The sequence below is a fragment of the Chelonia mydas genome, chromosome 1, assembly GCF_015237465.2.
Source record: "Chelonia mydas isolate rCheMyd1 chromosome 1, rCheMyd1.pri.v2, whole genome shotgun sequence".
NCBI lineage: Eukaryota > Metazoa > Chordata > Testudines > Cheloniidae > Chelonia > Chelonia mydas.
In genome coordinates, this window is record NC_057849.1 from 266,198,804 (window position 1) to 266,221,434 (window position 22,631).

Below are 22,631 nucleotides of genomic sequence, written 5' to 3' on the forward strand. Positions count from 1 at the left end.
GGTATCATACTCTCTCTCTCTCGCCTGCTTCTAAGAAAGGATGTGGGTGCACTACTCATTCCACTTCTCACTAATGAGTGGGGTGTGGAAGCACAAAAGCAGCAGTGGCCAGGAAGGGGACTGCAGGTTAGGGAAGCCGTTGGAAAACAGCAAAGTGTTGTGTGTAAAGGAGACTGAGCACTGGAGGATGGTGGAAAGCAGCAGTGGACACTAGTGAGAAGCCATCAGGCCATGGACATAAGCAAATGAGTGCAATGCTGCAGCAAGCAGAGTGGGAAAGAAACAGGGATTTTTCAGATACAGGGAATCATCGAGTCTGTGGAACCTTGTTCCAGCTTCTTACCTTTATAGTGTTGGGGGGCACCCCAACCTGCAGTGTTCTGGGCAGAGAAGTCTGCACAGAAGTCTCTTTTTTCCTCCAGGCTCTAGCTTAGCACATAGCTGGAGCATATCCATTGAAAAGAGAACTCTCCACTGTGGAAGAGAAAGATGCAGGCAGAAAATAACTGCACTGAGCATGCTCCAACTAGGTGCTAAAGAGAGGACAATATAACAACTGAATTTCCACGGCCAGCAGGGGGATTATTCCTGTAGCAGCTGCCCCAGAAGAAAAACCCTGTGGCCAACTTTACAAGTGTGGTTTCATGGATTCACAGAGCTGTGGTATACGTTGTTAACAAATACATTAATCAAAGTGTACAATACTACATACGTACCGCATGCTCAAGTTAACATTGTGGAAACAAACTTAATTTTTGGAATATCCTAAATTCTAGGTCCTTGATTTGTCAAGCATAATCCAAATGTAAAACTCCCTTGAAAAACCTACTGATCATTTCCCTGTTTTTAAAGTGCAAAAAGTCTGAGCTGTTCAGCTCCTGGTGATTATCCAGTCTACAGGCTTGTGGAATCTATAACTTAGAGCTATTCGACTTTATTCCTCCTGACCTCTACCATTCTTAACTAAAGCTCCCCAAGCCAAATAAACTGCTTAAACTGCTGCAGAGTGGCATAATCACTGAGGCTGGAATTTTCAAAAAAGCTGATGGAGTTAGGTGCCCAAATCTCATTGAATCTCCCTTACTCTCATTTGAAAAACTTAGCTTCAAGCCATTGTAATATCAAAGAGCAGTTTAAACTGTTTAAAGACTTAGAATCTCTTAAATTGCTTCGGATGCAGTAACAGATATAGTGCTCTCTTAATCAAAAGGAGCCATGGCTGACAACAATAACTGATCCTCCCTGACCTATAGTGAACTAGGCCTGAAAATGGTTTGGCCCCCAGTATAGGGCAGTTAGGCCAAACCACTGAAATGTTCATTACAGAAAGTGTGCTAGACCCAAAGTGAGTCAGGCCCATAAGAAGAAGTTAGGAACACCAGTCACTGTTATTTCTCCATAAACTAGTATGGTTCTGGTGTCTCAGGGACAACTGTTATCTTACCTCTACTTTCCAGCAAGAAGTCCCACCTGTTGTATATTTGCTACATATTAAGCGGTGTTTAGCAACTCAACACATAAGCAAAGCTGGAAAACTTTCCAGGCTGTATTAATCCCATATTAAATTACTATAAAAATATCTGGTAAATAATATAAAACTTACAGCTCTTTAAAAATTCGCTGTGAAAGTCTCCTGCCTCTCTAGTGCATTTAAATCCTGAGTGGCATTTCCTCAGCCTCAAACTATATCAGCAGAAAGGCAAAATAAGGCAGCTACTAGTTCTAATAACTTTTTATATAGCAAGAGTTTATATAATGTCTGTGATTTTATATATTTTTTAACATAGCTTCAAGGCCAAGGTGAATGCTCACTTTCTGGGTGGTATCTTGTTCTTGTTGCCCCTCCTCTGCTGTGCATTGTTCTGTCTTCTGTGATACAGCTGAACATATTTCAAAATCTGTATGGCCCAAATCCTGTAAATACTGGTAAAGTGGAGAATTCTGAAAGAGAATTGAAAAAGAAAGACCAAATGGCCTCTTTAACACTTCTCAGAAAGAAAAGCCATGATTACATAGCCACAAGTACGGTCAAGCCACACAATTGCCTACGAAGTACACAACAGGAAGAAAGCTCAGTTTTCAGAGTCAGAGTCCCTGAGTATATCAGGAGTGTAGGAAGGCGGGTGACAGGGCAGGAAGCATCCAGCGAAACAAGTGTTAAGGGCATAAAAACAAAATTCTACTGTACACACATAGTACTATTTGCCAATCCACATATTTTAACATTCACACAAACATAAAATACCTGTTTTCCAACACTCTCAAAGATATTACACCAAAGAGCTGTAAAGAGGTCTCAGAATGCTAATATTTAGATACTTTAAAACACATTTATGCCACAGAATGGAATATCAAACTGAAACTACTGGTGTCAAAAATAATTTAATGACAAGGCATCACAAAATGAGCTTTTTTTAAAAAAAATACTGTTTGTTCATTGACTTACTTGATAATTCATAAAATTAATTTATTTGCACTGTTTTCCAGACATCACTGCAAATTAATGAGGTTCTATCCTATACGTGTACATTTGTATATATGTAGCAGATGGATAAGATTTAACAGAAGACTGTACACAATCTATAGTATGACTCTAAAGGCAAAAGGGATCTACAGTACTAAATGCTTATTCCCGCTTAGTGGAAAGAAAAAAAACCCAAGGTTTCCAGGGTAATACATGATCATAGAAAAAGAGATGGAAAAGTTCTGCGAGTTCATCTAGTCTGTCACTTGCCAAAGCAATATGTTACCATACTCATGCAAGTGAATCACAATGTCAAACAACTTCTGTTTTATAATTTCAAAACCAAAATGAAACGTATAACAGAAAATTACATCAACATTTGTTTCTCTTTCAGTAACCTTTTCCTTGTCCCACTTGCCACTAAAGAGATGGGTGATGGATAGAGCTGGGTAATGGCGATGTCAGACTCCGGTAGTGATTGAGTTTGTGGTCGATTAATTTCTACTACATTTATGTTTTCACTTCGTTATCTGATTTGATCTGGGGCAACTGATGGGGTTTGTTTATTTGTGCATTTTAAAAAGAATGTCAAGGATGCCCAAACTGCATGGATGCTCTTATTGTAGCTTATAAGGAATGGAATAATTTATACTTTTTACCCTTTCCATCTGAAACAAAACCTCCAACAAACCATGGTCTAAACATCATAGTAAACCGATGAATAGAGCCCTGCAAATCCATGGATATCCGCTTCATATCCACGGATATCTCTACTCACTGGTGGCACCTGGCCCACAGCATCCGGCTCAGGCAGCCCCGGGGCGCAACATGCTTTAGGGCCGGTGGCCAGTAGCCAGTGACGGGGGCCGGGCAGCAGGCCAGAGATGAGGCTGTCCAGCACCCGTTTGCAGCGCCGCTTCCTGTCCAGCAGCTCAGGGCCCTTGGACAGCGCCAGTGTCCCCGCCATAGCCCGGCTCAGCAGCACTGGCCACTCTCCCGACCCTGGGTATTCCAGCGGGTGGGGCCCTGGCACCTGATCCCTCTGCCCTGCTGCAATGCAACATGCACTGCTGCTGACGTCACTTGCAAGCCCCTGGAAGCAGCACGAGATACGACACCCCTTCCCTCCAGCCCCCACCCCTTCTCCTCGAGATCCCGCACCTGCGCCGCCATCCTCCTCAAGACCCCACCCGAGTCACCCCTTACCCCCAGTCCCCGCCCTCATACTGCCTCTTCCCTGCAAGACCCCACGCCCCCCACTCACTCATCTGCACCCTCTCCTCTCCCCGTCCCCATTGCTAGCCCATGAGAGACGGCCTGCTGCTGCAGGTGCGGATGCAGACACACATAAAAGACGGCTAGCGGATCGGATGCACGTTGATTCTAGCAAATGCGGATCAGATGCAAATCCACATTTTTGTATCTGCACAGGACTCTACCTATGAAGTAGGTACGTATTACTTTACAAAAGTGGGAAACTGAGGGAGAGACAGGCTAAGTTCTAGGTCACACAGGAGTCTGTGGCAGAACCAAGAATATGTCTCAGATCAGTTTTCCAATTGTGTGCTTTAACTGTAAAGCTGTCCTTCCCTTTTTAAGGTATTAGTACTTCTCGCAACAGAGCACCACAATTTTTGTTTTAAAAAGCCTAAATTTTTAAAGATATGTCACTTTAAGAAATAAAGATCCTGTTTCAATGAAAAATTCTTAGCAATAATGACTACTAGAAAGAAGTATGGAATTATAGGAGTAAAATATTTTATACACACTTTTCAACATCTTCAATTTAAAATATATAATTTCCTTCCTTTCATCTGTACCATAAAACTAGAATAGCTTAATAATTATTTGTTACCATTCACTGTACATCAATTAAAGTTGACACTTTCCATACCAATAAGTTCCTGTATAAATAGCAATGAACAGCTGATAAACATTTTGTTCACTATCTGTGACCATAACATAATTAGCTGAAGAAAAAGAAAAGCCACTTGTGAGATTGTGAAATTGTGGATATTTTAGTTCTGCCAATCCGTCTTTTGAAGAAAGTGCCGAAGAATTGTCCTTTCTCAAAAGTCATAACTTTGGAAGACCCTACAGTTGGCTAATGTCAACCTCCCTTGTATTTATAGTGATCTACCGAAGAAAAGGGGGAAAAAAAAAAAAAAAAGCATTCTTCAGATATCCATATGGTGCAGAATACAACAAACATAAGAAGGGCCATACTGGATCAGACCAATGGTCCATCTAGCCAAGGATCCTGTCTTCTTACAGTGCTCAATGTCAGATGCTTCAGAGGGAATGAACAGAACAAGGCAATCATCAATTGATCCATCCCTTGTCATCCAGTCCCAGCATCTGGCAGTGAGAAGCTACGGACACTTAGAGCATGGCTTTCATCCCTGACCATCTTGGCTAATAGCCATTGATGGACCTATCTTCCAAGAACTTATCTAATTATTTTTTGAACCCAGTTATACTTTTGGCCTTCACAACATCCCCTGGCAACGAATTCCATACCTTGACCGTGTGTTGTGTGAAGAAGTACTTTCTGCTGCCTATTAATTTCATTGGGTGACCTCTAGTTCTTGTGTTATGTGAAGGGGTAAATAACACTTCCTTATTCACTTTTTCCACATCACTCATGTTTTATAGACCTCTGTCATCTCCCCCATTAATCATCTCTATTCCAAGATGAACAGTCCCCATCTTTTTAATCTCTCCTCATATGGAAACTGCTCCACACCCTTAATTATTTTTGTTGCCCTTCTTGGTACCTTTTCCAAATCTAATGTATCTTTTTTGAGACGGGGCGAACAGAACTGCACATACTGTTCAAGGGGTGGGCATATCATGGATTTATAGAGTAGCATTATGATATTTTTTGTTTCATTATCTGTCCCCTTCCTAATGGGTTCCTAAGACTGGTTAGCTTTTTTTGACTGCTGCGACACATTTAGCGGAAGTTTTCAGAGAACTGTTCACAATGATTCCAAGATCTCTTTGTTGCGTATTAACAGCTAATTTAGATCCCATCATTTTGTATGTATAGTTGGGATTATGTTTTCCAATATGCATTACTTTTCATTTATCAACATTGAATTTCATCTGCCATTTTGTTGCCCAGTCATCCAAATCTTAAATCCTTTCTGTTACAAGTTTAATTTTTAACATGTTGTCTTTATGCCTGAAACACAGATGGAAGAGAGTGAGTACATGACTATCTGACCCAAGAGGGTTTTCAGTTTACACTAAGTAAACAAAATTAACATCCTCAGCACAAAACCAATCAATCTTCTAAGCCCACTGCCCGTACAAATACGTAAAATCTCTTATGTAACAGATTTCACAGAGCCAATACCTGAGAAAAGACTCTGTTGCCCTGACTCTCAAACTCAACAACAGAATTTTTCTTTATCTGAGCTCAAGACAGGCTTGAAGGAATGGAGATCTATAGGCACTTTGACTCTGTTCACTAAACATAAAATTGTCTTGGGCTCCTCTAAATATGTTTCGTTAAAAGAGAAACAATCTTGGATAGCACAGATAGCTAGATATTCATTTTTCTTCCTCCAGATGTTTAACAATACTCCATAGCTCTACTGTGTTAGAGAGAAAAATAAGTCAACTCCCTGAAACCCTTTTCCCCCCATGTTTTTAGCTTTTGTAAGGAGTCTCAAAACGGCTTCTGTGAAAGGAGCTATTGAAATCATCCATGTAAACTAGGGCTGTCGATTAATCGCAGTTAACTCACGATTAACTCAAAAATATTAATCGCAATTAATCACAGTTTTAATCGCACTGTTAAACAATAGAATACCAATTGAACTTTATTAAATATTTTGGATGTTTTTCTACATTTTCATATATATTCTATTCTGTGTTGTAATTGAAATCAAAGCTTTTTTTATTACAAATATTTGCACTGTAAAAATGATAAAAATAATATTTTTCAATTCACCTCATACAAGTACTGTAGTGCAATCTCTTTGTTGTGAAAGTGCAACTTACAAATGTAGATTTTGGTTACATAACTGCACTCAAAAAACAAAACAATGTAAAACTTCAGAGCTTACAAGTCCACGCTTCAGCCAATCACTAAGACAAACAAGTTTGTTTACATTTACAGGAGATAATGCTGCCCTCTTCTTACTTACAATCTCACCAGATAGTGAGAACAGGCATTTGCAGAGCACTTTTGAAGCACATCTGGCAAGGTATTTACGTGCCAGATATAAACATTTGTATGCCCCTTCATGCTTCGGCCACCATACAGAGGACATGCTTCCGGGCTGATGATGCTAGTTAAAAAAAAAAAAAAGTGTTAATTAAATTTGTGACTGAACTCCTTGGGGGAGAATTGTATGTCTGCTGCTCTGTTTTACCTGCATTCTGCCATATAGTTCATGTTCTAGCAGTCTCAGATGATGATCCAGCCCATGTTGTTCATTTTAAGAACACTTCTAGTGCAAATTTGACACCAATGTGAAATTTCTAAAGATAGCAACAGCACTTGACCCCAGATTTAAGAATCGGAGTCCGTTCCAAAATCTGAGAGGGATGATGTGTGGAACATGCTTTCAGAAGTCTTAAAAGAGCAACACTCTGATGGAGACTCAACAGAATGCAAACCACCAAAAAGAAAATCAACCTTCTGCTGGTGGCAACTGACTCAAATAATGAAAATGAACATGTGTCGGTCCGCACTGCTTTGGGTTGTTATCAAGCAGAACCCGTCATCAGCATGGACGCATGTTCTCTGGAATGGTGGCTGAAGCATGAAGGGACATATGAATCTTTAGCACATGTGGCACGTAAATATCTTGTGATGCTGGCTACAACAGTGCCACGAGAATGCCTGTTCTCACTTTCAGGTGATGCTGTAAACAAGAAGTTTGCATTATCTCCTGCCAATATAAACAAACTTGTTTGTCTGAGCGATTGGCTGAACGAGAAGTAGGACTGAGTGGACTTGTAGGCTCTAAAGTTTTACATTGTTTTGTTTGAGTGCATTTTTTTGGTACATAATTCTACATTCGTAAGTCATTGTAAAGAGATTGCACTACAGTACCTGTACTAGGTGAATTGAAAAATACTATTGCTTTTGGGTTTTTTTACAGTGCAAATACTTGTGATCAAAAATAAATATAAAGTGAGCATTGTACACTTCGTATTCTGTGTTGTAATTGAAATCAATATATTTGAAAATGTAGAAAAACATCCAAAAATATTTAAATAAATGGTATTCTATTATTGTTTAACAGCGCGATTAATTTTTTTAATCGCTTGACCTAATGTAAACCTCATTCAGTAAGTGACAAGAACATAAAGCAGATTCTATTAGATTTTTTCCAGAGACTTTTTTTTTTAAATGCTGAAGTTTCAGACTCATAACAAAGGAAGGATTAGTCCAGTGGTTTTCTAAGGGGTCTGCAAAATGTTGTTACCACAGAACAGTGGTTTCTACATATGTCAAAGATTTCCAAAGGGGTCCACACCTCGATTTGAAATTTTTTGGGGGGGGGTCTGCAAGTGAAAAATGGTTGAAAACTACTGTGACAAAGCCCCAAGCCTGTATTGGTGGGTCCCGCGCTTCTGGGCGGTTTCAGTGGCCTCAGAAACTCGGTAAGGCCCCAGTGTGACCTCCCTTTCTCAGTGTAGTGGCAAGAGTCACAGCCTATTGAGTTACTTTCATCACCGGCCAATATGGGAGATGGGAAGGGGGAATACCCCAGTCTCTGTTGCTCCGTAGAGCTAAGTAGGCGCAGTTCTGCCTCCTGCCTAGTCTGAGTCCTACTTCCCTTCTCCAGGGGATCTCTGTAGAGCGTGGGGAGGAGGGGAACCTGGGCCCGCCCTCTACTCCGGGTTCCAGCCTAGGAACCCTAATGGTAGCAGCTGTTGGTGGCTTTCCCTTCACCATTGACTCTGCTTTGATTCCCTGGGCCACTTCCCCAGTGGTCCCCTTTTCCTAGCTTCACCCTTACCTTAGGATTCAGCAATGCTTCCTCTCCTGCAGCTCCTTTCACCTCAGCCTCCTGGAGGGCACTGGAAGGAGAGCTTTTAAACAGTATAAGTGGGACCCTGATAGGTTCCAGCTGTCTCCATTAGCCTAACGGCCTTAACTGGTTAATTGGCGTCAGGTGTCTTAATTGGCCTGGAGTAGCCTTTGTTTGGCTATCCAGGGAACAAGGGCCTGCTCATTCTGAAGGTTGATATACCTGCCTTCCAGCTCTCTCTTATATTCTTCTGGTCTGAATCTGTCACACTACTTAGCCAATAAACGAAGAATGCACCCTATTTCAACTGTTCAGCAAAAAGTCCCTCTGGAGTATTTATTAAAAACTTCCGTAAAATGGCAGAAAGAAGTCTTGCTGAAGCATATGAATATTTTACTAGATTACAATTCACTCATAACACTAATTAAAGAGGAAATTTACTAAGTGGAAAGTCAAGCAGACATGTCACCAGTAAGAGGCCAGAAATGTTCTTCAATCTCAAAACGAATATGATTTTCCCAAGTAAAGAGTGCATATAATCCTGGAAGTTTGTGTATGCAATGCATCTGTGAAGAGTTTCACAAATCTCTGCATGAGCTTTGGGAAACTGACCTAAGACCTAGATAAATCTTTAAAATAAATTGGTACATTAATTGCCATTACCTGCTGCTAGCATAACAACAACATCTGAATTAAGTCAAGGAGAACTAGATTAAAATACCACGACCGCTGAAGGTACATAATTTGCAGCTTCAAAAGACTTCTTGCCATTTAGCAAACACTTATTTCAGTCATTGTTTCTATACAAACAACTTAACCACTTGCTTTTATACAGTGTAGGTCTATAACTTGGTAGCTACCGTTATTTTTACTTCCATTTCCAAAGTACTTCCTCAGTCATTGGCATCAATTTAAACCAAATCATATGCATACTTTGGCATGTTCTCCTTCAATTACTCACAATGGCTCATTGTTCGCTCACTACCTGAAACTCAAACACAAATTCTAACAAATTCATGAGTCTATTTCTAAGGCATCTCAATTCAAAGCTCTGTGCAGACAATTCCCTTCACCCACAATGATGGACACAGTACAAGACTCTGGAGTAGACAAGTGACTCAGCTCCTTGTGGGGAATTTTCCAGTGCAACAGCTCGATGGCATTTTCTTCAAGTGCCCCTCCCGTTAAAGAAGGATACCTCTTCAAATGCAGGTAAATCTGGAATGTATCATCAAAGCGTCATGCAGTTCTGAATTCGCTGGTAAGAAAGTACATTTTCCTTCAAGTAGAGTATTCCACCCAAGCAGAAGTGTTTAATTTAACAGGAACAGTAAGTGCCACACAGTAGAGTATGATTTTTCTAAAAAAGAAAAGGAGTACTTGTGGCACCTTAGAGACTAACAAATTTATTTGAGCATAAGCTTTCGTGAGCCACAGATGAAATGAGCTGTAGCTCACGAAAGCTTATGCTCAAATAAATTGGTTAGTCGCTCAGGTGCCACAAGTACTCCTTTTCTTTTTGCGAATACAGACTAACATGGCTGCTACTCTGAAACCTGTGATTTTTGTGTTTTTAAAAATGTAATGTTAAAATTTGTTTAAAATGTCCTGCAAGCACGAAAACTCAGGAGAGAAAGGGATAAACTTGGGCCTTGTTTGAGCTAAAAATAATTTGGTGTGCTAACAACACAAGTATAACAGCTCATATGCAAGCTTCCTAACAGCACACAGGCACTACAACCATTGTTTGGATTGGACTTGCTTCAAGCAAGGCTAGTCACCAATACAGTGCCAACATGGAGGGAAATAGCTGTTATAACAGCCTCAATAGCGCAAACAGTTTTTCCACTGCCATCCCAAGGCATGCATGCCCCTACTTAGGTAGCCTGTCTGGTCTACTTTCTTCACTACACTGCACAGAGGTAAAGTTGACCAGAACCCATCTACCTGTATGCACATGCTGGTGAAGGTGACATACTACTTCTGTATGCAGTACAGCTGTAGCCACGTCGGCCCCAGAATATTAAAGAGAGAAGGTGGGTGAGGTAATATCTTTTATTGGACCAACTTCTGTTGGTGAAAGAGACAAGCTATTGAGCTTAAAACAGAGCTCTTCTGCGGGTCTAGGAAAGACACTGTGGAGCCATAGCTAAATACAAGAGGGAAGTAGCACAGCCAGTTAGCCCATACTCTGAGGGATCATGCAAGGTAGAGTGGCCCATTAACACCACTGCAGTACCTAGAATGGTCTCTCAGAACATGTGCCAACTAACAGACGTTGATCCAAAAAAAAGATATTACCTCACCCACCTTGTCTCTCTAATGCTATTTCTGTGAAACGGTAGTAAAAACACCAGAAGCTGCTGCCAACCTTGGCTATGTCTACACTTCAGAGTTTACAGCAACACAGTTGTGCCACTAAAGCAGAGGTGGGCAAACTACGGCCCGCGGGCCACATCCGGCCCGCAGGACCCTCCTGCCCGGCCCCTGAACTCCTGGCCCGGGAGGCTAGCCCGCGGCCCCTTGCCTGTGGTTCCCCCTCCCCCGCGGTTCCCGCTCCCCCGCAGCCTCAGCTCTCTGGGTGGCAGTGCAGCTGCAGAGCCACGGCCTGACCCGGTGCTCTGTGCTGCGTGGTGGCGTGGCTGGCTCCAGCCGGGCGGCTCGGCTGCCTGTCCTGGTGCTCTAGGCAGTGCGGCTGTAGTGCTGCCAGCCACCAGTGCTCCAGGCAGCGCAGAAGGGGGCAAGGAGCAGCGGGGGTTGGATAGAGGGCAGGGGAGTTCGGGGTGGTGGTCAGGGGGTGGGGGTGTGGACAGTGGTCGGGGCAGTCAGAAGGCGGGGAATGGGGGGTTGAATGGGGGCAGGGGTCCCAGGGGGGCAGTCAGGAAGGAGGGGGGGGTTGGATGGGGAGGCAGGGGGCAGACAGGGGCAGGGGTTCTGGGGGCGGTCAGGGAGAAGTGGTGGTTGGATGGGGTGGAGGTCCAAGGGGGGGCAGTCAGGAATGAGATGAGGGGTTGGATGAGACTGTGGGGGGCAGTCGAGGTGGGTGATCCGGGGGCGTTCAGGGGACAGAGAGGGGTCGGTGGGGCAGGGGTCCCGGGGGGGCCATCAGGGGACAAGAAGCGGGGGGGGAGGTTGGATAGGGGGCGGGGATCAGGCCACGCCTGGCTGTTTGGGGGAGACACAGCCTCCCCTAACCAGCCCTCCCTACAATTTCGGAAACCCGATGTGGCCCTCAGGCCAAAAAGTTTGCCCACCCCTGCAGTAAAGCCTTGCTGCTGGAAGGCACGCAGCATAGCTACTCTTTGTTGGCAGGAGAGAGCTCTCCTCCAGACAAAATAAAACCACCCCCAATGAGAGGCGGTAGCTTTGTTGCTGGGAGCTTTTCGTCGTCAAAATTTTTGTCGGTCAGGGGTTTGTTTTTTTCACACTCCCTGACCAACAAAAGTTTTAACCACAAAAGTACAGTGTAGGCATAGCCCTAGTTTACTATCGGGCCCTCATCTGTGCAGCTGAACCAGCGCCACCACAGGTGGGATTTTGTTGCTAAAATCCTCTAGTGTAGACATAGTCACTGCAGATGGACTGAGACCAGGTTTGGAATAAACCAATTAAATGGATGGGAAATGTGAACTAGATCTTTAATTACTGACCCACATTTATCACAGAGGAAGTTTTCAGTATGAAACAAAAGACTGAAAACTACTTACCTTCAAGGAACAAGAAAAGAGAGATTTTTATTCTGACAGTATGATGTCACTTCAAATGTGCATAGCATGAAAGGGAATGATTCCAGAGGGAGATCATTTTAAATAAACTAATCGCAGCAACTGGTCTGATGTCATCTGGATTGACTGGCATTTCCCACAGAAAAGGAGGGAAGGGAGGCAAAGGGTATAAAAATTCTTATCACACTACTTCCAGATACTCTACCCACCAGAGACAGGAAAATCTAGGTAAGATATTACGCTCTATATTTAATAGGTGAGGCACTACATAAAGGGTAATTGAATTCTTCTTTTGTAACTCAATTCACTGCCACATTATCAAAACGTTGTAGCTAGTTTTAAATGATATATTTTCTGTATAATCCTGTTTATTTTCAGTAAAAATAGTAATAAATAATAATATAATAATCTTCACTTTGAATTTCAATGAGAAAAACTCTTAAGTATTTAAGTCACTGGACAATGGGATTTAGGTGCTTTTTAAAACTCTCTGTCCTCTATTGCAGTGATTTCAACTTTTTTTCATTTGTGGACCCCTAAAAAATTTCAAATGGAATTGCAGATCCTTTGAGAATCTATTCTCCTTATACACAGTTGAATTCTGTTAAGTCATTTTTTTCTTTCATGTCTTTCACGGAGCCCTTAGACACTGTCCGCAGACCCCCAGGGGTTTGTGGATCGCAGGTTGAGAACCATTGCTCTATTGTGTTTTGACAATAACCAGTGTAAAATACAGATCATATTTTTTTGATTGCACTGAGTTTCATTAGAGTTCCTTCTGGTGCACTTCTTGAAGGTTTTTTTTATTATGTGTCCATTATGGGTGGATCTGTCAGTTTCCATTAGCTTGGACAACCTCCCGGAGCAATCCAATGGCTAAGAAGTCCCATTAATTTTAAGTAAAAAAAAAGAATTTAGCACCGCTTTATAGTGAGTATCCATTAAAAGATTAGAGGCTATGTCAAAGGACAAGCAACGAATAGGCCTGGAGGGGTGAGGCCACTGGGAGAAGAGTGGTAAGAATCATAATGAGTTAATGCATGCTCTTCAGAGGGCCTCTTCTAAGAGAGAGCTCTCTCATTCACAGTACACGTGGCAAAACGTTCAGCTTCCCAGTCCTCTCACCCATAACATTCAAAGATGACACTTGTGCTACTAGAGATACCACTAATGGTAAGAATGCATTTATGGGGGTGAGGGAAATGACCTAGATATGGTCTGATTTTAAATGATACTGATCAATCTGTCACTTGGACAGTTATAAGGTTTGTATAACTTGTCTGGGATTTCTGTACCAGCCTGTAGAGAATCTCCCCCACTCTCCCCAAATGACACATTTTAACCAGGTAATAGCTAGAAAATCTAGTAAGGGAATTATAAGGTTGAGGAGTACATTTCTTGTGTGGGAACATACACATGAAGCTTTCAGCATTTTGATGAAAGATTCCAAAACCCATCATTTGTGCAACTTCATCATTAGAATGGGATCCTGCTAAAATGGGATCCTCTTATATAGATTGTGCCCCTTCAGGAGAGACAGAAATATTGTCTTTATTACTTACATAGCATTTTTCATCTTCATGAAGCTTTTTAAAAAATCAGTAACTAAATCTCTCAATCTATCTTCATTATAATGCAAGTTCTAAGTCAGATAATTAAACAACACTTCTCACTCATTTAATTTTATGCAAAGGGAACACCAAAGTTTACATACATACATACACACACACACTCTCTCTCTCTCACTCTCACTCTCAGCCATGGGAGTTATTGTTATGAGCTTCTTTTGGTTAATGTTTTCACTCAATATCAGTGTTAGGCTGAGATGCTTTCACCTAAAATAGCCATGCTGAAATAAAACAGTTTGCCTCCTGGGGTCTTTCGCTTCTTCCTCCCACCATCCCCTCTATGGATTTTGTACATTGCTTCTTGTAAATAAATCAAGAGAGGAAAAAAACCCATCCTGCATCAGTGAAAAAAAAAAGTGTTGATGATTTCCCATATTATGGATAACAGTCACTGGGCTTGTATTCTGATAGCCTGGGACAAATCACAAAGTCCATCCTTGCACTTAGCATCAGGTTGTAATTTTACAAATTTTATTCGCTTTTGAGAGAGAGCCTTCTTCATGTCAAAATGTCAGATGATCGTCTAAAATGGGGTGACCTAAAAGGGACATGTCAAATTAAAATATTAAAAATATTTCTTATGGCTAACACAAACTTAGATTATTAAAAATGAAAGTATTTTTAAAACTTTATTTTTGATCATTTACACTTTCGCATTTTTCTCAGCCTGGACAAAAACTAGAGTAGTCAGTATCATTTTTGTTTCTTAATTTCATTTTCTGGTTACCATAAGTAACAGGATGTTGCAATGCTTCAGATACAAAACTTCAGGAGAAATTATTTTACATTGTTTATTATTATGTTCAATTGCACAGTGTGCCTCTCACAATATCTCTAGTTTCCAATGGGACTATACACAATGTAGGGTAAATAGTAATATAATAATCTTCACTTCAATGGGAGTAGGGTTTATTTTAGGACTAGATTCTAATACAAGCTGTATTTGTTTGTGAAGTTCTTCTACTTCCAGGCCACTCACTGAGACTTTCTAAATCACTTGTTCCTTCTTTGCCCCTGAAAACGGAGAGCAAACTTACTTTTAAACCTATTTTAAGAATAGTTAAACCTCTGACTCTTGCTCAATGGTTTGCTTGAACATGTCAAGGTTCAGTAGGTGTACATTGCTGTAATCATAAAACATTGAGTATTACATGCATGAAAAAGGTAATTTTACTGTGATAACTGCAAGTAGTGTGTGTTGGAAACTGAAAACAATTCTAGGATTACCAAGAAACTTTTATATTCCTTTGATGCACATATGTAACTCACATTGATGTGTTGCCTCTCTTTCCATTCTAATTTGTCCCACGCAGTCAAGTGCAAGCCATGTTTGCTGTCACCAGCAATGAGTTGGTTAAACACTGTCTAAACCAGTGGTTCTCAAACTTTTGTACTGGTGACCCCTTTCACATAGCAAGCCTCTGAGTGCGACCCCCCTCCTTATAAATTAAAAACACTTTTTAATATATTTAACACCATTATAAATGCTGGAGGCAAAGCGGGACTTGGGGTGGAAGCTGACAGCTCATGACCCCCCCCCCCCAGGTAATAACCTCGCGACCCCCTGAGGGGGTCCCGACCCCCAGTTTGAGAACCCCTGGTCTAAACTGAGAAGACCAACTCTGAGTCTTGTGTGCAACTGAAACTCAGATTAAGCCTACAGTAAAAAATGAATAATAAATAAACATAAAAGTTGAAGGGAGATAAGAAATCCAACAATTGTGCAACGTTGTGTGACAGGAAGATTATTACAGGAGGGAGTTTCCTAGTTCCAGAAAGCAGACAGTAAATCAGAGGTGAGCTGTCTCCCCAACAATACATAAATCTACTGTAGCTTTTCATAATAACCACGTAGCACTACAGTGTTCTTTGCAAATTATGACAAATAACATAGTAATAACAAATGAAACTACCATGCTAAAAGCTTTCCTTGACTTATTACAATAGCAATTAAAATCAGGTTATTTCTGCTGATGCATCATGAGGCAAATGACTCAGGGTTTCTCCAGTAAATCTCTAAAATATGAGGGCTCTTCGATAAAACTAACATTTTCTATTACCACAATTTTACTACCCAGAAAAATCTTCTCCAGTCCCAATCCTTAATTTTAAGATTTAGCTAACTGAGCAATATCACTTTAAAATAACATTTAATACCTTATCCAGACTAACATGTTTTAATAGCTTTTCTTAAAACACTGGAATGCTTTCCTCCAAAGCTGAAGATGCTGCTATGTGAAAAGAACGCTACCAGAAATTACATCACCTTGAGTACAGCCTTTAAAAGCACCCTCAATAAAAACATTACTGCATTTTCACTGTAGCGACAGCAAAGGCCAAAATGAGTAGTGGCCAAACCCAAAGCAAAACGATTAATTTTTAAGTCTATATTAAAAAAAAAAAAGTTAAAAACTCACAGATAGTGCAGTCTTTGTCTCCCGGAAAAGGGAATTCCATTTCTCTCCCCTATACTCTTCCCATGTGTCTGTGAGAATCTCTCCCACCTCCCTGTTTCTTTCCACTTGTGCCTCCAGGGTGACCCACGCAGAAGATGAGAAGTAACAGTCAATGTAATTGCACCTGTGCTCCTGCACAATAGCATTTTCCTGGCAGCATCAGTAGAAGCGGTTTGAAACTTACCAGGACGGTGCAATTTTTCCTCTCTAATGTTGCTTTATAACTGGGGGAAGGGAGAAGCGGATGATGGATTGTTAAAAGCTTTTAAAAAGATACTGCTTAAAAGAATTACTGCACTTCAGTGTTAGATAAAAGCCATTAAAAAGGCTTTCCAAGCAACAGTATTTAAAAGTATTGGTCATACTCTGTTGGCTGGTAATCATCTCATTTGGTTTGATTGTCATCCAGCAAATCGCTCACAACACAAAGCTAATATTAGACAATGATTCTGAGACAGTGAAAGAAAGTCATTTAAATTTACTACTCCATTTTGTCTGTAATGGATAGTATATAGTACTTCGTTTCTTTAGTACTTCAGCAGAAAAGCTAAAGCAATATATAGCTTAAATGCAGCATCCAAAGCAGTCCTTGGATCCATTTACCTCTCCTCTCATTATTCCAGGAAAATTTCTGATATACAACATACCTCAATTACATGGTATATCTAACTGCACTGAAAGGGTTAAGTAAGTTCCACACCACTGTAACTGTGAGAAGATAAAGCTCTTGGAATTTTTCCTTACACAGATTCTGCAAGTAGCTGCATGTTATTGCCACCACAGAAGTACCTTATAAAGAAATGTTAAGATAATATATATTTAAGGAATACAAGACAGAGCTCTCATATTCATTAGCACTGAGGCCACAATACTATTTCCCCACTTAAAACAGGGGCTGCAGGGTACAGTCTGAAGCTTTCATGACAAAGACATAAGTAGAGAATCATAATTGAAAGAGTATAACGAAAAGTGGTAAGTGCATCATTGACAGAGGGCAAAAGGAACAGAGGCAGGTAAAGAAGGATACTGCTGGATGTTCCCAAAATCTGTACCTGGGGCTTGATGCAGGAAGTTTAGGAATGTGCAAACATCCAACCCCATATTCCTTACATGAGCAAAACTCAACTGAGTAAGGAGCCACTGGCTAGTTTGCAGTAGCTCGATGAGCTGAACTTTTTTTAAACCGGAGTCAGTCTAAACCAACGTAACACCTTCTGAGTCTGCAGACAGCATTAAACAATAGCCCTGAGGTGTGACCTTCCCTTATCCATTTCAGTTGGTATTAACTCTGAATCCCAACAATCAATTAAATTTCAACATTGTTATCAATTTCACTATTAAGCAAAACACATGAGAAGAAAGAGGGACAATCCCATTATGATGATTAAGGTCTCGTCTACACTACAGAGTTAAGTCGACCTAATTATGTCAGTGACTACACTACAGCTTTGCTGCTACTGATGTAAGTGCCCTGCTACATCAACATAATAACTTCACCTCCAAAAGAGGTGTAGGGCTTATGTCGATGTAATTAGGGTGACGCAGTGTCCGTACCTAGACTGAGGATTATTTACATGGGCTGTTGGCTGTCATTCTTGTCAATTTCAGGGCTCTGTGCTGGAGCCATGCAATTGACAAGAAAACCTGGCTCCCGGCTCCCCGCTGGGAGCCCAAAAACTGCCCAGATTCTGGGCGCAGAGCTCCCTGATGGGAACCAAGGCAGCTGCCGAGCTCATGGCAGGAAGCAGGGAGCTGAGAGCCCAGGAGGGCAGCTGTGCTCCTGGCAGGGAGCCTGGGGGACAAGCAGGCTCCCGGAGGGGAGCAGGGAGCCAAGAGATCAGGATCTCAGCCTCCCACACTGCCCGTCTTAAGTCAGTGGAAGCGTTCCTTGTGAGGATGCGTGCCACCAACAAGAGGGTAGTGTGGACATGAACCACTGCAGTAATTACTGCTCTGACTGTAAATCAACCTAACATAGGTCGACTTAAGTTTGTAGTGTAGACATGTCCTTATAAGGGAATGTACTGTGAGTGCTGTCTCACCATGGTGTTGCAAGGAAGCAGATGTGTTGGTAGCACTTGGGAGAGCACCATTATTTCTCTCCTCCCCAAAATTTGATCCCTGAGGATTGAGGTCTAACACACTGGTATCATTGTTACGATATAATAGAGATCCTGTGCTGCAAAATATAAGCTATTACAAAACATAGGAGGGCTGGCAAAACAAAGAGCCAAAAAAACAAAAAAACACCAGCAGAAGCTTTCTGGAAGGTTAAACAGCCAAGCAGGAAATATCTTGCAGGGCCCCAAACTGCTGTTACCTGACCTAGTGCCTCAAGGCAGGCATTTTTTAAAAAGCACACATCTAGGAGGATATGTAATATCTGCAGCCAAAGAGCTAAAGATGGATTCTCAATTGTCTACTTCAAGAACACAGAAACAGGTTTTTTTAGGGGGTTTCTGAATTTGATTTAACTAGAATATGAACCATTTCATTCACATCTGAAATACAACCAATATACTATAAGCACAGAAAAGTTACAGAACTATATGCCAAAATGTTTAATTTAGCAACAAACAGAGTCCTACTAACTGCTAACCTTTGCAGCCCCAGAGGGCTATGTGTCCCAATGGATTGCACAGTGTGTAGTTTTGATTGTATAAGCAATCTTGAGAAAAAGAGATCAGGTTACATTACTGTTGACTTTTTCTGAGAGGGAAAGAGACAAGGAATAATACCTAATACATTTTAGATTTTAATATGTACCTCTAACATTTTTCCCATCTCTCTTCCCTTTGAGAGTCTACTTGTAGGAAATTCAGCTTAATAGCTAGTCAATTTCAGACCGTGAGTTAAAATAGTTCAAGTACTAAACATGCCTCTGAATCCTCCTGCCAATTTTTGTGGTATTAGAATCACATTTTCTAATATTTAAAACTTGTATTTACCTTATTTTCTCTCCCTGTTGCTGTGTGAAAGGTCCACACAAACAGGGCGAAATGACTGACTAGAAAAAGAGAAACCATGAAAACTGAATGCACACAAAACACGGTCAAATGCATGAAGTAAACAAAATGGGAGAAAAATCATTTTTCCCCTCTTTCAATTATCATAATCTTAGATGATGCTTGTGAGAATGGTCGGTAACACATTTTTTACAGAAGTGTAAATTTTAAGTTGGCTTTATTTTGTGTATGGAATCCTGCAATGGGTTTATAAAATGGGAAGAGAGCAAGATTATTTCTTCCTTATCCTTTCTAGTATGTGGTGTCATCATAAAGCGACCTACTGAGGTCCCTTCCAGTTCTATGCTTCTATGACATCATAAGACTATTATAGTTAGTGTGCTCTCAACTGCTATTGTTAAGATTTCCATCCCTTCTAACTTCTGAGACTCCTTCTGGCTGAAGATTTCTACGTTTGGTTTCTGTCAAAAAGAGAACTCTTTTGAAGCTGTGAGCCTAACAGATTTCAGGGGTTTTTGAATGAGAGGCGGGTAGTGTAGACTTTCCCCACAGTAATAAAAAAATCTTGACTTGTTTTAAAAAAAAACCAAACACCTGTTCTAGCACAGCTGAAATTGGGTGGGAAATAACTTTCATTGGGAATGGTCTGAGTGGGTTGGTAAAAACTGGTTTTGACTGAACAAGTGATGAGGGATTCAAAAATTCACTTTATCCACTGGTTGCAGTTTAACCAACATTTTAACCAAAGGAAAGCTGTGCTGCACATATGCATGGCTATTTTATCTATGTAGAAAACATGTACATCTTCAAAGGGGGTGAATTAAAGCTTGCTCCATTATACCATGAAAAGGTAGAGCCTTACACTAGGATTTTTCTGAATTTCACTAGGATCCAATAAGCTTTCTGTGACAAATGAATATCAAAATGTCAAAGCTGCGCTTCCACCATGTCAATCAACACCATGTAGTTTCCTGGCTGGATGCCTGAAAGTGTAGCCATCACAGTGTTCTTCTTGAACCTATGATATTTGGCATATTTGTCTAGCTACTCAAGGTATAAATATTTTTGGATTTCTTGAAAGCTGCAAAAGAGATGGAATAGACTCAAATTTTTCAGATTACAGAATAGGCCTTATATTTCTACAGGAAAAGAAAATTGATGGCAGTTTATATCATGATTTACAGGCTTTGCTTGAATTAAATGTGGTTTTGGATATTCTATACATTCTATGGTATGGCATTCTTTTATCCATTGTTTTCAAGACTGTGAAGAGGGTCATTTACCACCAGCGCCACCCAGTGGTCAGGCAGGACATGGCAAATCCTCTTCTTTCCTGGAACTCCTGTTGATAGCCGTGATCTGGCCCTGCAGTGACTCAGCCATCCGGCCAGGTCACACATTCCAGTCCATGAAAGAAAGTAAGTCTTTGGATGCCTGAAAGAGCTTTGGGGCCTTCTTCTTAGGTCAGGGACTTGGGGTCTGGACCCTTGTGTGTCTAGAGCCTTCTCCAGTTTGGTTGCCTGCTGAGGATAGACTCCTACCGTTGTCACCTCTTTAGGGATTATTTGGGGAAACTGGGCCCACTATTTCCTTTGGCTCTGATCCAGGGCTCAATGATTGGCAGCAAGGTCCTACACCTTGGGGTGCTATGCAACTGCCTCCCCGGATCACTTCCTACCGGAGTCCCCTTTTTCCCACAGGGTAAATTAAAGAACTGAACAAACAACAAAGTTTCTGACCTTCAAAAATAATCATCAGCCCCTCCTTTGCCGGCTTGGTCAAGTCAGTATTGCCAGGCCTCAGTTAACAAGAGCTCCTGCGGTGCTCCTTCCCAAGAGCTCAGAGCACAGGTCTGTTCCCTTCCACTATCCACCTCAATTGAGCTGGCCTGCCCTCCTTTTGAGTTCCTCCTCTAAGCTCTGCATGCATTGCAGGAGTGGTGGGGTGGGGCTGCCTGGACCCAGGGCAACTACTTAACTCCTTCCTTACTGGTGCGGGAGTTGTATGCCCTGTCACAAGGATTCATTTCTGGTGGTGGGCTTCTTCCGCTCCTGCAAGAAGACAGAGAGTTTCCTCCCAGTCCTACAGATTTCTTTTCTGCACACAGATATCTATTTTCCGAGGTGCATGAGTCTGTCTGTATTAGGAATCGGTCTGAACTAAAATATATAGCTCAAATGCAAGATCTTTTTAATGGGTGGAGTTCCAGATGTGAACTTCCATGTTCAAAATCTCACTGCATAGCCAAACTTCCTCCCAGTTCAGGGGGTTAGTGTTCAATTATAAAATGAGGCTTGAGCTATGAACTTTGATTTGTGGTTTTGATTCTCTATACCTTTGGTCCTCTAGACCCAGCTTCCAAAACTTCTTTTTGATATAGAATAGACTTTCCTCTGGGATCTGAACTGTGATAGGAGAAAAAGAAATCTTACACTTTGGTTGTATGGATGTGTAACAGTTGGCGCTTGATGGAGGTGGCACATAGTGGTTAGAGGGTAGTAGGGGAGCCCAGGCCCTCCCACTGTACCAGACTCTGGCCCAGGGCCCTCTGAGGGTAGCCAAGGTCAGGCACCCCGGAGCACCTTAAGACAGTCCTCCCTCGGCCACTTCCTACATCATTCACTTGTAGGGCCACTTCCTATGCACTTTCAGGCATACACTCTATAGTTCAAGCTTTTCCAGTCTATAATCAAGACAACACAAAACAAACACAATGCCTTTAGTCTACCTGATTCTAGCGCAGCGGCTCTCAAACTTTTTTTTACTGGTGACCCCTTTCACACAGCAAGCCTCTGAGTGTGACCCCCCTAATAAATTAAAAACGCTTTTTAATATACTTAACACCATTATAAATGCTGGAGGCAAAGCGGGGTTTGGGGTGCACGTTGACAGCTCCTGACCCCCCATGTAATAACCTCACGACCCCCGGGGGGGGGTCGTGGCCCCCAGTTTGAGAACCCCTGTCCTACTGGGTCGGTTCCTCTCTTCGCAGAGGAGCAGCTTCTGCGTCCTTCCTCAGGAGCTCCCAAGGCCAGGTTCTTCTCCCTGCCTGGCCAGCTCCCTTCTGAACAGTATGGGCACCTTTTAAGTCCCACTGGAGTAGGCTCTGTAGGGGCAGCTGGGTGGAGTTGTCTGGGCCCAGAGTTGTTCCTTAACCTTTTCATTCCCAGTGCGGGCTTTATACATCCCATCACAGAATGTTTTTACTCCCTCCTCCAAACTTTGAGGTTGAAGAGGGGACAGGATTATATCAGTTACATGAAACAATTAAGTCTGGTACAAAGTTGTATTATCTAATTTGGGGATTCTGAATAAATTAACAGTGAATACTAGACTAGACAGAATTAAAGTCGTATTGCTGAACAGACATCCACTAGATCTAGAATAAGAGTTCAG

General features: G+C 41.6%; 1 protein-coding gene and 1 long non-coding RNA gene across 2 annotated transcripts in view; both read right to left on the bottom strand.

Moving 5' to 3' along the window:
- The window catches only part of VEZT (vezatin, adherens junctions transmembrane protein), an 86,551-nt gene that overhangs the window by 53,628 nt on the left and 10,292 nt on the right, over positions 1 to 22,631 (bottom strand). The window contains 1 exon segment of the mRNA XM_037884940.2: positions 1,813 to 1,941. Coding sequence (XP_037740868.1) covers positions 1,813 to 1,941 — 129 coding nt within the window.
- Positions 11,716 to 20,964, bottom strand: LOC122465668. The gene is made up of 3 exons (XR_006290664.1): positions 18,869 to 20,964; positions 16,231 to 16,493; positions 11,716 to 14,351 (listed from the first exon to the last, which is right to left on the bottom strand). It is a non-coding gene; the product is annotated as an uncharacterized LOC122465668 (long non-coding RNA).